This window comes from Pezoporus wallicus, unplaced genomic scaffold, assembly GCF_028554395.1.
Source record: "Pezoporus wallicus isolate ANWC-B61680 ecotype Strahan unplaced genomic scaffold, APGP_CSIRO_Pwel_v1 contig_8542, whole genome shotgun sequence".
Lineage (NCBI taxonomy): Eukaryota > Metazoa > Chordata > Aves > Psittaciformes > Psittacidae > Pezoporus > Pezoporus wallicus.
The window spans coordinates 2,350,828-2,366,720 of NW_026640148.1; the positions used below are offsets into that span (position 1 = coordinate 2,350,828).

At 57.4% G+C, this 15,893-nt stretch overlaps 1 protein-coding gene across 1 annotated transcript in view; it reads right to left on the reverse strand.

Moving 5' to 3' along the window:
• NCKIPSD (NCK interacting protein with SH3 domain) overlaps positions 1-11,116 on the reverse strand; it is a 35,095-nt gene extending 23,979 nt beyond the window's left edge. The window contains exon 1 of the mRNA XM_057417567.1: positions 10,855-11,116. Coding sequence (XP_057273550.1) covers positions 10,855-11,025 — 171 coding nt within the window. The 5' untranslated portion in view covers positions 11,026-11,116. The remainder of the gene's footprint in view (positions 1-10,854) is intronic.
• Positions 11,117-15,893: the final 4,777 nt, after the last annotated feature.

Genomic DNA, 15,893 nt, shown 5'->3' on the forward strand with positions numbered 1-15,893 from the left:
AGCATCTCTGACTCGGCAGCGAGCAAACAAAGCCACGGCTGAGCTCCTCTGACAAAGAGGCAGCCCAGGAGCGGGGCTGAATCCCTGCTGCTGTGCGGGGTTTCCACCAGACAGACCAGCGCTGCTGCACCACGCAGCAGCTCCAGCAGCACCGGAGAGGGGGGGGGGGCAAGAGAAGGGGCAGCCAGGGAAGGGCTTTGGTTGTGCAAACCAAGCTGGGGCACAAGCCCGAGCTCCTGGCAGGAGATGCACCAGGGGCAGCACCAGCATGAGCGCTGTTTGGATACACAGAAGCTCTCCCCTGTGAGGGTGCCGAGGCGCTGGCACAGGGTGCCCAGAGAAGCTGTGGCTGCCCCATCCCTGGCAGTGTTCAAGGCCAGGTTGGACACAGGGGCTTGGAGCACCCTGCTCTGGTGGAAGGGGTCCCTGCCCGTGGCAGGGGTTGGAGCTGGAGGAGCTGTAATGTAATGGCGTGTTTCAGGCCAGGGACCCAGGAGAGCAAGCACACTTACAAAGTAGGCGCCCCAAAAAAACATCATTTCTCTATAATGTTCTCATAATATGGATCTTGCCAGCAGTTTCTCTTCTGCCCACTTTCCCCCCCCCCCCCTCGGGTCTCAGTCACAGCTATGTGGAATATCAGTGCTAGGAAACCCTGGGTTACCCAACAACCACCTCTCAAACATTTTCAGGCCATCCCAGACAGTTCCCGTGTGCTGGGCTGGGGATTCCACATGGGAATCCCAGACAAGTTTCCACCCAAGTAGAACGGCACATCCATCCCAGCAGCCTCCCTCCAGCTGCCAGCAGCCTTCAGCACTTTAACCTGGGTACAAAGTACTCTTTAGGGATTTAAACAAGAAGTATGACAGCCAGGCTCCCAGCAAAGGTAACCCTCGAATGCTCAGTTGCTTGCAGGAGAGCCATGGGAAAGCCAAGGGGCGAAGGAACACCTCTGAAAGAAAAGACATCTCCCTCACTCCCGCCATGGGTTTTGGCAGCTGTGTATTTCAGAGCAGCACTATCAAACAGGGGATGCTCATCATGCTTTTGGCTTAGGGCTCCACACAAAAGTGACTCGAGGTCGGGTGAGCAGCTCATTACAGCAAAACCACTTCTACACTGTCAAGGATGCAGGGCAGCCAGGGAGGGGGCAGAGGGGCTGAAACAGGCTGTACTCCAGAGGTGGATCATGCTCAGTGGCCATGCACAAAACACCCGAGTTTGCCAACACGCCTGTTAGGTGAAGCTGCCCCTGCAAGCACGTTTAGTCCTGGTAAAGCAGCTATTTCTGCCGGAGCAACCAGCACCCAAATACTCAACCAGCACCAGGCAAGCAATGCAATGAGTGTTGCCGTGACAATGATAAAGCTGATGCTAACTCATGCACAAAAATAAACACAGATACCACTGAGATTTATAGCAGTGTCTTACAACTACAACTGTTACATGCGCAATCATAAAGCCAAAAACCCCCAGAGCACTGAGAGCTGCAGCCCCAACAGCCTCCGGAGCTCTTTCTGGCTGGCAGGCAGTGGGAGTGGACAGCACATGGTGGCTCTGAGCTGCAAACTCAGGCAGGCTGACAGCATCACTGCCCTACAAAAGCACCTTGAGAAGCACATGTTGAGCTCTGTTTATCAGAGTGATGAGGCTGACTCGCTGTTATCTCCAGATTCAGCTCCAGAACAAATTCTGGGGGTTGTTTAGTGGGGTTTGGATGTTAAAAAAAGACTACACGGTTCAGCTGGATGTGCTGACAGTTCACCATAGAGGAGTGAGAGGCGAGCTGTGAAGAAAAGCAATTCACTGGTGTCCCACACTGTCTGTAGAGGAAAACAGCCAACTGCTCTAGCTGTGGGTTATAATCCCATCTCCTGTGGCAGCTTAAAGCAGCACAGGCTGCCCAGAAAGCACCAAGAAATGGGAACAGGGGGGTAATGTCCTCTTAGGACATTGTGCCCCAGGCAGCAGAACAGCCTAATCCTGTTTTCCTCGCTTCCCAGGGCAGAGAACAAGACTCCTGCATTAGCTGGGCTGTTCACTGCTCATGCACAGACCTTGCACCCAGCTCACCTCATTACAGCATCAATCAGTGCATCCCCCTCGTCATACACCGCATCCACCCCATCACCATCCGCCTCGCTCGGCCGCATCACCCAGAGCAGTGCTGTATTTCAGGGAATCTCCCCAGCCACCTCCAGCGGGACAAACCCACACATCCAAAGAGTCACCAAACGCTGCCAACAGGGGCTTTGCTGGGAGAATTCTTCTGTTCAGCCTTTAGTAGCGTATTAAAGGTGTTCAAAAGCTTTCAAAGTGACCAGAGCTCAATATAACTTTGAGGTCACAGAATCCCAGACTGGCTTGGGTTGGAAGGGACCTTAAGGCTCATCCAGTTCCAACCCCTGCCATGGGGGTCATCAGGCTCATGGAACACAGACACACAAAATCAATTCCGAAACCAAATGAAAAGGAATGCATTTTTCAGCTTAAATCAGCAAAGGTAATTCTGGGGCAGCCAAAATCTTCATTACTTAGAACCCAGCACTTCAAGGGACATTGGCTTCTTGATGTCAAATGGAAAATGTCTTCAGCTGCAAGCACTGATTCTGCTGGCTCAGGAAACCCTCAGCCTCGGCAGTGAGTGCATAACGACTGTTATGATCATCCTTCTGACTTGAGGTGCTGGGTTTTCACACAGTTCTTCTTTACACTCTGAAGAACGTGGGCTTCTCTAACACTTGAGCTTCTCCCCAAATACTCCTCAGGGACAGCCAAGCCTGGGCATGGAGGGAAATGGGCTCTGGACCTGCCTCCTGGAGCGATTGCTGACCTGCACAGCACACTTGATGGTCAAACCAGAGTGCCTCTCCATCCCCCTGCAAACACAGGGATGTCCTCAGGAGGACAAGGAAAAAGGCTGTGTTCAAGCAGCCTGGAAAAATGCAGAATTCACCGAGTTCACCCAGCAAGGAACTGTCACCACACCAGACTGAGAGGCCACGGAGGTTTGCATGTGTCTGCTCGGTGAGGAGCTTCTGCCTGATCTCTTTAGGCAGCCATCTGTGCTTTACAGGAGCTGCCACAGCTCTGTGCAACCACCGCAGCACAGGCACCATGCTGAGCTCGACTGATGTGGCCCTGCCTGGCACCTCTGCCTTCTGCCACCTGCGAGGGGTGGAAGTCACCTGCGTGGCCATCAGGGTTTCCTCCACCTCAGGAGCAGGAGGACACAGCTCCAAGGCTGAGCTCAGCCTGGCTAGCAAGCTCGAGGGCGCTGGATCGGGACCGGGAACCGTGGGAGCTGCCACCCCAACCATGATAGCAGCAGCTCTGCAGATACAGCCCCAGGCCTGACGGACGGGCACTGGAGGCCTTTTCATCAGGACACGATCCCAGCTTCCAGGCGACTCCCTCGTCGTGGGTGAGGGTCTATTTCTGCAGCTCTTCCCTCATCTCCTCCCTCATCTCCTCGTTTCTACTCACTATAATGGAAGGTTTGGATCTGGGGCCTGCCCTCAGGTTTCCATTGTACAAGACACTGTCCCCACTTGTAAGAGAAAAACAAATAAACCAAGAAATAATTGCTAGCTCTGACTTACCAGAGATCTAACCCGACCTCGGCACGGTGATTTAGCAGGAACGCCCCACAGCCTGGCATTATCTAAGCACGCTCAGCCCGATAGCTCGATTCTTTTTGTAATGAAAGCTTTGAGCAGCTGAACAAACTAAACCATCAGCCTGCGGTGGCAGCTCCAGATCACGGGCACCAACCTCAGCCTCTCACAGAGCACTGTCCCCAACCACCCCTGCCTGAGCAGGGAAGAGGGACGAAGCCGTGCAGATCAGACCCCACCAGCACGACAGCAAAGCTGGCCACCTACCCACAGGCACACTTCCCTAGCAGGAAAGGTGGCCCGAGTCAGGGGAATGGGCTCACTACACTTGCAGCCAGGCAGCACCGTCCCTTGAGCTGTGCCGATGGACAGGAGGGACATGAGCTTCACAACGCAGTAACCAAGAAGTAAGCAGCACCCAAGGAGGAAGGGAGAGACAGCTTCTCCTCAACAACTTCAGCAAACAGACAACCAGGGAAAAACAAACCCATGAACCTCATTCCAAAAAAGCCCACGCTGCCAAAACGTTACTTTCCCTTCCTGCTGAAGCCTGATGCTAAAGGGGACAAGGATTATTAGAGCTTTGCTCCCTTGAGAGGGAAGCGAACAGCTCTTCGTGTCAGGGTGTGGACACAGAGGAGCTGAAACGAAGCCAACCCCGCTCTCCTGCTGCAGGGTGCTGGGGCTTGTCTTCGGGACAGCCCTGTTCCTCTGTTAGCATCAACAGAGCTTTGCCCAGAATAATGCTCAACATCCCCGCAGCAAGAGCGCGATGGGGGCTGGAGAGGAGCGGGCAGGAACAGCTCAGTCCTGTGAATGGTGTCCTGTGCCACTTCCCATGTGACAGGATACAGAACCCTTGTTTGAAATCAAAGGCTTTGCCATGTGATAAAGACCAAGACAAATCAGGCCTGACAAGTCCTTCCTGTAAAGGTCAAAACTCTGTTTGTGAGCCACTGACTGGGGAAGCAAAGGGATGCTCCTCCAGAGGCAGGACCAGGACCCACCAGAGCTCCTGCTTTGGCTCAGGGCCAGAGGGCAATGAGCACAGCCAGGGCCCACAGGAGGGTCTCCAGGGACCTCAATGGACTCTTCATTTCAGATGAGAATTTCTCCTCTGAATACAACAAGCCATTGCAGTTCCAGATGCCAACTCACAGGAGCAGCATGAACCGGATTCCTCCAGGAGCACTGGCCTCCACTTCTCTATGCCTCAGCACAGGAACCAAACTGCTCTCACAGCCCATCAGCAGGAGCAGTCCCAGCATTGAGAGCAATTCTTTCTCCTGGGCCCATGGCTCTGCTGTGTCATCTCCACTCCCCAGGCAGCCCTGGGAACGGGACCTCCTCCCCATCACGAGATAGCACCCGTTAGCATAGCAGTCTGCAGGCACAGCCTTGTCAGATTCTGGTTACAGCACTGGCCATGTAGGATGTCAGCATCCGTGTGGACTATCTAATGCTACAGTCACGCACTACGGCTGCTTGTCCTTCCCTCCTTCCAAACTACTTCTGGAATTTATCCTTTTTCCAGCACCCAGACTGACAGCTCATCTGCTGAATACATAATCCTGGCTGGGAAAGAGAGTGTTTAAATCCTTCATGGGGGGGGGATGCTGGGATGCTCTTTAAAATTCTGTTTGTTTTCATGTACATCTGAGCTACATGAGTAGGGAAGACAAAGAGGCGGCTGCTTCTGCTTCAGGACCAGAGCTCTCCTCACAGCCACCTCCACAGACACGTTCACCCGGTTTCCATGGATGTAAATACCCATTTTACACCACGGGATCTGACCCTCCCCAGGGGATTAAATATGCCTCAGACCTTACAAGGGACTTTCTTAGGTCAGCCAGTGACCACGATATGGCCTGCTGTTGCCAAAGCCACTCCCAGTGCAGAGGCTGCTCTGAGCACGGAGGTTACTCTTCTCTTGTGTGCTGTTTTCCAGCATCACTAACAACACCTGCACGCTGTTCTCCAAGGACAAGCATTTCCTGTATCCCAGCTCTGTATTCTCATGTGTTCTCTGTACAAATTCTCTGCATTTCACACACAGCAAAAATCTCAGAAAAATCAATTTCCATGAACTTTCTGGCTTATTGCTTTCAAGACAAACCTCTCCTCTGGTTTTGTTTGGGATTTTTCCCTACTGAGAGGTCACCTGCTGGGATGCTGGGAATTCTGGAAGGAAACACAAGCCCGGGATCATGACAAGAGATGCCCAAACACAAGCCCAGGCACATGCACCCTTCATGTTCAAAGCCATCTGCCAACCTCCTGCTGAGCTGCTGGTACCCTGTTCAAGGCAAGGACAGCAATGGAGTAATCTCGAGGCAGAAGACAGTGATGGCTGGAGGTGGGACAACTTTAGCAGAGCTGCTGTGTAGCACATCCACCAGCTTGACTTGCTGTTGGCACTGTTATTGTAGAGACATACCTGTGCTATACAACCTACTTTACCATGAGCAGGCAAGCAGCCACGTTGCTCAAGAGCAGATGTAGGCTCTTGGACATCTCCATACCCAGCCACTGTGCAGCTGCAGTAAGCCCCGATCACCAGCACTGCTCATAGATGGCTGTCGAGGACAATGTTTATGAGATATCAAAAGCCTACTTATTTTTCATCAGAGTAAAAGCGAGAACATGTCTTCACAGCCAAGCAAAAGCAGACACTACAGATCATTAGCGTGTTTCCACTTTAATCATCCTGAACTGTGGAAGACTGCAGAACTTGTGGCTAAAATTCCAAGTCTTCAGCTACAGTAATCAGAAATGGCTCTAATTCCTCTGACTGTAACTCAGCCTCAAGAACAAAACTTCACCCCAAAGCAGCTCTGGCACGATAGTGTCTGCTACTGTGACAGCTCACAGGAGAATGCTTCATTCTCCGCGTTTCTCGCGTGTGTGAAGCAGCCTCAGCTGCAGCGTGCTCCCAGCTGCTCTGCCTCCAAAATAAAGCTTTAATTTTAGCCTAAGCTCTTATTCAGGATCTGTGAGTATTGCAGCTGAGCTCTCACACCCATCGACAGCACCACCAAACCTGCAGCTGATGACAAGCAGTGATGCAGGCTCCAGTGCAGGAGATGGTCTGCACCACGACCATTGCCTTCCGTCCAGGAGCAACCAGAGGAGCTCTGCCCGGCTCAGGAATGCCAAGGTTAAAGCTGGTCTTGCATAGTTGGAGAGAGGAACTCTGAGCCTTGGCAATTGTGCTTTTCTGTAAGTTTCCAGCGCCTGGGGATTTGCGATGGGAGTATCTGATTGTTTCATTGACACTGCACAACCAACACCGTGCTCACAACCATCATCATCTCCGCTTTAGCACCACCGAATCAGTACATTTGCTACCCTGGCAGAAAAGCAACCAGATTAAAAGCAGGGAGCTCTCCAGCGAGGCAGTGAACTGAGCTATCTCCTCCACAGGAGCCGGAGGGCGCGGGAGGCAGGCACTGCTCCTGCGCCCACCCGCCCGGTGGTACCTGTGCTGCGCAGGGCTCAGCCTGCAGGAGGGTTTCGGTTGTTGCTAGGCTGCACCGAGCTGACTCGTATTTTTATCACAGCCTGTTTATTCCTGTGGCAGATACAGCGAACAGCAACGAGAGCATCCTCAAACTGCGCTCCCGGCTGGGTCCATTTTCTCACCAGACGGTTCAAAGCTTCTTGGCCATCAGCACCTGCAGCTTCCCACCCAGACAGCCCCTTCCCACTCCCCCCAGAGGTACAGGGGGAAAGCGTGACCCACCAGAGAGGCCCTTGGCTGAGCAGAGGCTCTAACCCCACACTGCAAACAAGTTCTTTGTTATTCCAAATAAAGTCATTTGGAAAACACTATCAACAGTAATTTCAAAGCTGTTTCCTAATGGCTTAATGCAGCTGAGGTGCATGCTAACCCACTCCCACTTCACCGGGAAACATCACCCTGCAACTCAGCCCTTGTTTTTGCACCCCTGGCATTTACCAACACAGCACCGAACGGCTGCAGGTCCCTCCTCAGTGCATTAACACGCCCCCTGACAGGGAACACAGCCTGGGGCAGTGCAGACCAGAGAGCAGGCAAGCCCAGCCGTGGTGCCTGGTGAAGGCATAGAGACATACAGGCTGCTCAACCCAAAGGGAGGACACTCACTGTTTGCTAGACTCAGCATTTGTGCCTCCCTGACACCGAGGGACCTCCTGCTCCTACAGAAGCTTTCAAAACTGAGTGAGTGCACATAAAGCTTCAGAAGGTCTCCTGGAGCGGCCGACTCCAAAGGACACGCTAAACTCCAGTGCAGCCTCTATTTCTCTGCCACTCGTACATCTCTTAAGCATCAGCACCAAGCTGGATACTAAAGCCCAGTCTGGTGCTGACAGCACCTTCCACTCCGTGGGAATGGCACTTGTGCCATCAGCCTCACTGCAGCAGGATTTGGCCTTGTAGTGAGTAGCTTGCGCTGCTGCCCCATCCTTCCCTCTCGCTGCCTGATGGCATCAGTATCTATCCCAGCATGGCCCCCAACTTGGAATGGCTCTTAAACCCCCACAATGGAACTCAATGAGAACTACAGAAGAATAAAATCAGCAGGAACATCAACTGAAGTTGGCTGCTTCCAAATGACTTCTAATTAACTTCACATCATCTGCACCTTCTGGTGCCCTGGCTCAGCCCTGATTTGTTTCTTAGAGGCATTATGTGTTTCTAAGAAGGATCTGTTAGCTGTTTTCACACACACACACAACTAACCCTCTTTTAACAGCAACACTGAGCCACAAGGATTGCAGTACAAAATTCTGCCACATTTGTGATGAAAAGGCATCAGCCAAGAACAAGCTTTAAGTAATAAATAGGAATTATTTCTTCCTCCACAGAAGCCAAGGCGTGAATTTCCTGTACCTGTGAACGCCGAGCAAAACCCGCTGAGACTCAAGAGGAGCGGGTAAGGAAGCTTCTGCCCTGGAGAGCCAAGGGCAGCACCACGAGTAGCCCAAACCCGTTCCTTGAGCCTCCTCACAGGGCTGTGCCTGTTTGCAGCCTCCTGTTCACCTGAACCTGCCTGCGCTGCTGAGGAAGCCACGGTGCACCCCTGCAAGGGGACTCCTGTTGGCCCCCTTCCCTCCCTGCCAAGCACCAACCACCATCAGCTGTGGCTTCCCTCTGTCTTGACCAGGGCAGCATTTACTGCTGACACCAATTAGTCCCAGCACCCAAAACTGGGTGACAAGTGCTTGGCCTCATCCCGGACACGCAGCAAAGTCTCGAGCAAGCTCCCAGCCAGCAGGTGCCTTCTCCCATAAATAAAAGCAGGTTCTGACTTCAGAGTAGCTCTTCAGAGCTGGCAGGAACAGCAGAGAGTCACAGACACAGAGCATTACTGCAACTGCAGAGCAGCAAATGAGATCTTGCTGCCTCATGCACCATCAGGCAAGCTCAGGTGCCAGAAATTTAGCAGCCAGAAGGGATGAGCAGATGCAGGGAAAGCTCCTCTGTTTCGCGCTGCCGGCTCTAAGGGCATTTGGGAAAGTTTCATCTGGTCCAGAGGAGAAGGCTCACAAAGCCACCAGCAGCACTGCTTTGATGTGAGTGCGTTTGTGTTGGGTGCTAGGAGTCAGCCTGGCAGGCTGCACACTGCCTTAAGGCTGCAGCAAAACACGATCTGAGAAATGAATGTAAAGTCAGGGCAGAAATGTCCTTCATGTACAAGCTTCGGGAGCCGGTAGGAGCACGGTGGAGAGATGCAGGAAGGCAGCTCCAGAGGCAGCCGGGGAGGAGGCTCCTGCACCCACGGCAGCAGCGAGAAGACGTCACATCACACGGGCAGAGAGCAGGGGACTGCAGAGGGGAAACTGAGGAGCAGCAGCCTGGAGCTGTGCCACGACAGGGCTTAAAACCCAGCAGTTCAGTGCGATCCGTGCTCTCTAACAGCTCCTGTAAATAGCTTAAGGGCTTACTGCCACACAACATGTCCCCTCCAGTCAGGCCAGGTGCAGGCTCGCAGGAAGGGCAGCTCCTGGACCAAGCAGCCAGCTTAGGGGCCCAGCAGTGCCCTAACACTAGTACAGGCTCCCCAGGTCACACTGGTGGCACTGGAGTGTTCTGCAAAGCTAAGCCCACACTTAGAGGCTGAGGGGCTGCTGTTCACAACTTCAGTGGCACCTGAAGGAGCAGCAGCAGCTCACTGGAACACAGGATTTGCCACCCCTTGCAGCCAGACACCCCATTTGTAACATTCACAGCATTTGTGTGCAGTTCCCCATTCACAGATGCAAAGGGTTTCAAGCACACGGCCCCCACAGCTATCCCAAGGCCCAAAAGCACAAAAGTGAATTAGCCTTACATGAAAGGCCTGCTTTAATTTCAGGGGCCACGTTGTCCCTCAGAAGCCCCCACTACACAGCCCCTGCACTGCACAAGCCGTAACCAACCTCTCTCCCATGACTGCATGGGTGCAGGGCTCTCACCCACTGCTGCAGCACCCGAAAGGTGCCTCCTCCCTGCTCCGACCCAGCGAGGGCTGCAGCAGCCCCCTCGGAGCTTCTTCAATCACCAGCATCGCCGGCCTGGCTGTGACTTCTGCCACTACAGGCACGGGCAGCTGCCGTGGTGCCTCCCAGCCCCGGCATGGTGTGGGTTTAGTACTGGTGTCGCCAGTCCCCCAGGAACACGATCACCCCTTGGTGCTGGGGGGCAATGGAAGCCCCCGCGGCTGAGCGGCCGGCACGGAGGTGACCGCACCAGCGCTACGCACTGACACCACCGGGGCTGCTGGTGGGAGACCCCAGCGATACCCGGGATCGGGTGCGCTCCGGGAGCAGGGCCCCGCGCAGCACCTCGGCATTTCCCTGCCTTCCTCTCCCAGCTCTGCCGGAGTGAAGCGGCCTCGACCTGCGCGCTGCTGCCCGGGACCCTCACCCGGCCCTAGTCCCCACGGAGCTCTCGCCCTGCCCCGCAGCGCTGGCGCTCTCGGGACGCGGCACCCACAGGACGCGCCTCCTGCCTCCCTTCAACCCCCGGCCCTGCCCCGGCAGGCGCACGGTGCCGCACGCGGGTCGGGTGCTGCAGGGGTAACCCCGTCCGCACTCCCCGCTTCCCTCGGCCGAAGCCGGCGGCTCCAGAAGGGGCATTGAAGGGACTGGGAGGGGCGCGGGCAGCGCACGGGGCTGCTCCGAGCGGCGTCACCGCAAACCGGACCGCAGGCACCGCCGCCCGCCCGCAGTTGCCCGGCCCCGGGTCCCACCGCGCCCCGGCCCCGGGCACCTGCAGCCGTTGGAGGTAGGAGGCCGGCGCGTAGCCCGTCTCGCCGGAGCCGGCGCGGGTGACGAGCCACCAGTGCTGGTTGCTGCGCTCCAGCAGCAGGAACGTCTCTCCGGCGGCGAAGGGCAGCGAGTTGGGCTCTGCCGAGCGGAAGCTGTACAGGGCCCGGTACATGGCAGCGGCGGCACCGGCTCCTCCGGAGCGGCGCGGAGCGGAGCGGCCCGGACCGGCGGGACACGCCCCCACCTCCGCGGGACACGCCCCTCGCGTCACCGCCACGCCACGCCCCCCAACCGCCAACGCGTACCGCCCCCTGCCGGCGCGGCGGAGCTGCCCGCAGCGAGGCTCCGCCCCCGCTCAATATCCTCGCTGCATCACTGCCGGGTGACTTCTGAAGCTGCAGACCGCAGACAACATCACCCCTTCCCCGCAGGACGCCCAGGAGCGCTGAGGGGCTCCCCCCCCCCCCCGGTCTGTCCGGGGCGGCGGAGGGCAGCGTTGCACAACAGCATCATGAGCTCAGCACCGCCTCGCCAGCGCCACGTTCCTGACACAGCTGACAGCGCCGGGTCCTCAGCACGTTGCGAAACAGCTGCGGGATCGATCCTGCTACTTTTAGGTGCACAAATATTATTGTGCTTCCACCGGCCCTCGCTGGGCAAAAAAGCACCGGGGATGAGCAGTGAGGGCACGGGGCTGAGCTCAGCCGGGCCGGGACAGTGATGTCCCTGTCCCGAGCGGAGCTGGGTCGAACTCCCCCTTCCCCACCCATCGCTTCCAAATCCTACCCCTCCAGCTCCATCTGCTCCCCAGAACCCGCGCTGCCGCCCAGGGGAGCTCTGCCCCAGCCCCTTGCCGGGACACGGTGCCCCGACACTCCATTGAGGGGCTGCTCTGCCCATGGCCGCTCCCTGCGATCCCGATGCACGGGGAAGAGGTGGCGGCTCCGGACCCGCTCTGCTCCACCTGCCCGGGGCCGAGGCGCCCGCGGGGCTCCTTGCGCAACCCAAGGGGCTGGCGGGGGCCCGGGCCCCTCCCGCGGCGGGGAAGGAGCGGCCGGTCCCTGCCAAAGCTGCGCTTCCTGGAAACGGGGAACACAGAAGGTCGGGAGGGCTGGGGCGGGTGAGGGGGGGGGGATGCTGCAGGAGGACGGAGGCGCTGCACGGGAAGGGGAGCAGCACCAAGCGCGGCCGGCCCCGCTCCGTTGGGACAAACAAGCTCTTTGGCTGCGCTCGGCAGCGCCCTGTTCTTCATTAACTCCCCGGTCACAGCCTGACCTGGAGAGCCCCGGCCAGCCCCGGCACCGGCAGCGCCGCCCTTTGCTGCCCACAGTGGCCATGGGGCGGGGGGACAGGGACGTGTCCCCGCAGCACCCCGCGCCTCAGCGGTGCCCTGGGCGGAGGGAGGGTGCACGAGGCCTGGCGGGTGACTGAGGTGCGCCGGGATGCGGATCCCGCTGGAGCGCACGGCGGGGCCTGGCTCCAGGCACCCCACTGGGTATAGGGGTTTGCTCTGCCCTCACACGGGCTGCGAGTGAAGGACGGGCGAGAGGCGGCTGCAGGAGGCCCCTTGGCCAATCTCATTTCCATACAATTGAAGGAAGCCGGCTCCCCGCCGAGACTGCCGCCGTTCCCGGTCCCCTCTGCCCTGCTCTGGCTCCAGGCTGGGGCACCGCTGCAGCGTGGCCAAGTGACAGCACAGGACACCCGGCTCCACACGGAGCCACCGTGTCCGGAGCAGGGCCGGGGACAGCGGGACGTGCCCGATGCTGAGTGCTCCGCAGCGCCGGGGCCGTTTGCTGAGCGGGGCGAGCTGCCCTGCGTTGGGCAGGGGTCACAGTGACACTGGGCCGCTGACCTGCGTGGATGCTGCTGCCCGGGCACGGGGAAATGTTGTGCTCTGGCTCCATAAAAGCCACGTTTGTGTCCATCCCCGCTGGCAAGGACCCAGTTCGGGGAAGGAATCCAGCGGCTCTTCAAGGGGCAGCAGCCCAGGACAGGGACAGAGGCGTCTTCTGCCCTGGGGGGCCCACGGGCTGTCCTTTGCCTCTTATGGCTCCTGCCCTGCCCAGCCGCAATGCGAGGTGGGGGGCAACTATCGACACGCCCCGGCAGGTCCCCAGCGCCATCAAAGCGGAGCTCCATCCACCGGGAAAGCCGGCGCCGGCCGCAGGAATGCGTTTCATCTCTGGCCAGCCGACCCGTGGCGATTCCCGGCAGCCCCCTCCCCAGTTTGGGGCTAAAAGTGACCAGTTTACGTAAGATGAGCTCCCCGCGAGCCCGGGGCCGAAGGGAAGTGGGTCTGTGGGCAACCGGGGGCCAGGGCTCAGCCAGGGTGGACCAGGCGCTGCCGCTCGCCCTGCAGAGCCCCCGGGGCAGGGCCAGGCCCCGCTGCAGACTCCCCGGGCGATGGCCTCGCTGGGCCGGGCTGGCAGGAAAAGGTGGGTCCTGCCCGAACCTCCGGAAGCCACCAGGGAGGGGACCAGACCCAGGGGAGCCGCAGGACGTGCGCGTCCTGCACAGAGCAGCGGCCGCAGAGAGGGGTTCCCGTCCGCCTGCCCGGTGCCAGAGGCAGAGCGCAGGGAGCAGCGGGAGCCGCGCTTGGGGCACACGCAGCGGGGGAAGGCTTCGTGCGGAAACGCGCTCCGCAGAGGCTGCCGCGGCTCCAGAGCCTGCCCGAGGTTGTCTCTCTGAGGGGCTGCCTCATCCCCACCGCGCTGGCAGCCCTGGGCACGGACATCACCTCCTGCACCCTGGGTCAGCCTGGTGCCACCGCAGCAGCAGCAGAGCAGGAGCAGCAGAGCCCTCGAGCCTCTTCCCAGCCCGGTCGCAGCTCTCCCGTTATCTATCGCTCCGTGCCCTGGCAGAGGGGCAGCTCCCGCCCCCCCCAGCACCCACGCACCCCTCCCCAGGCCCGGGGCCTGCTGGTCCCAGTCCTGCCCTCTGAGCGCAGCGGTGATGGGCAGCGTGCCCCAGGCTGGCAGTTACACAACTGCCTTTGCACACACACAAGGAACTGCTCGGAGGGATTTGTGCAGAGCAGCACAGAAGGAAAACAAACCTGGTCCTGACCTCATGAAGTAATGTGTCAGTCAGAGGGACCCGGCTGAGTCACCCCTCTTTAACCCCTCAGGACATGGCCTGGGCTGGGTGAGCCATGGTTTACACCAACGTGTGGGCAGCAGACTTTTCCTGCTGACGTTTTGCTCTGGCAGATTTTAAAGCAATTGTCCAAGGAGGTCATTCCCATCCTGCTCCCCTGCTGCAGGCCCGGGAAGCTTCCAAATGCTGGGTGCTGCTCTGCAGTGATGGCACCACCTCGGATAATCCTTGGGCCAATATTGGCAAAGGGATTGTAGCAGCACAGGCCAGGGGCCAGGTTTGTGCCCTGCCCTCCTACAGCAGCACCAGCTCCACCTGGGGATTAAATGATTATATAGTAATTAATACAAACTTTATTGAAGGCCCCTCCCCTGAAGAGGGGCTTTGGCCAAGGGCCTGCAGGGACAGGCCAAGGGGAATAGCTTTAAGCTGCCAGAGGGGAGACTGAGATGAGCTCTTAGGCAGAAGCTCTTCCCTGTGAGGGTGCTGAGGCGCTGGCACAGGGTGCCCAGAGAAGCTGTGGCTGCCCCATCCCTGGCAGTGTTCAAGGGCAGGTTGGACACAGGGGCTTGGAGCAAGCTGCTCTAGTGGAAAGGGTCCCTGCCTGTGACAGGGGTTGGAGCTGGAGGAGCTTTGTCTGTACCTATATCTGCACCCCCAAGTGCTCTGGGCTGGCTGCTGCCCAAACACACACCACTAGCAGCATTTCTGAGAAGGCAGCTCCTTGCCTGCAGGCAGCAAACAAAGAGGACTTGTTCTGGAGGCAGCTTGCATCAGAGCAAATGCGATTGTTCTCATCGGATTATTATGAATTCCCTCCGGAGCTCCTACGTAACACAAGTGCATTAGAGGACTTTATCCCTGCTAATTTCAGACTACAAAGTCAAACCGTGTATCTGATGAATCTGCACAGGCTCATTCAAATGCAGCACCAGTGACAGGCTCCCATTAGCTCATTAGCAGAGGGCATCGTGCCCCAGCCAGGAGAACCAAAGGCAAACCCCACTACAAGCACCTGCATCCCCTCACCCTGCACCAAGCTCCACATCTCAGGGGCAGCAGGCAGGGAGTGCTGCCCAAAGCATTTGGCAAGTGATGGTGCCAAAACCAGAACAAAGAGCCCCAGGGGTGGCTGCAGCCAGTGCCAGGAGCAGCGATGGGGCACCCAGCACTGGACACTCAAACAGCATCAAGAAGGATCAGCAAACCCACCCAACGGGGAACCCTGCTGTGTGCAGGCACGGAGCAGTGAGATGACTGCACCATGTGAAAATAACCCTTTAATTCTGACGTTGGTTTGTGCCCAAACACTGTGGAACAAACAAAAGAAAAGCAACCAAACACTAATGCTCCAAGAGCAAAGGTAATGAAACCTCTTTGCAAGTGCAAGAGCACCACCCAACAGCAGTCAGGGAGACTTTGATCAGGAGAACTTGATAGCAGCAGCCAGGGAATACAAAACTGAAGCTGCAGCCAACTGGGGGGGGGATGGATGTCCCTTCCCACTGTGGACACACAGCACTCCTGCTGCATCCTGCTCTCCAGAGCGGAGCGGGAGAGGCTCCGGCCCCACCAACCACTAGCATCAACCAACCAAAGCATCAAGCGCCTGCTCCTGCTCCATCCTGGGCACCTGAACAGGCAACAACATCTCCACGTGCTCCTCGGCTCCTCCACGCTCTGTGTTCTTACCTCACAATGGGAGGAGGCATTTATCTGTAGTTGGACAAACACATGTCCCTTTTAGAAGAGCCCATGGTTTGGTGTTACTGTTATTTCAGTTACTCACTGTCCTCTCACTTTCCAACACTTACTTCCTGTTCATTTGTCCCAAGGAAGGCACTAAGTGGCTTGGGACCTTCCAAGCTCTGCCCCAGGTGCTGCTGCTGCAGCTAATCCTGGAGGAGTTTTACAGGTATTTCAGCTCAGTTTAGATTAAAA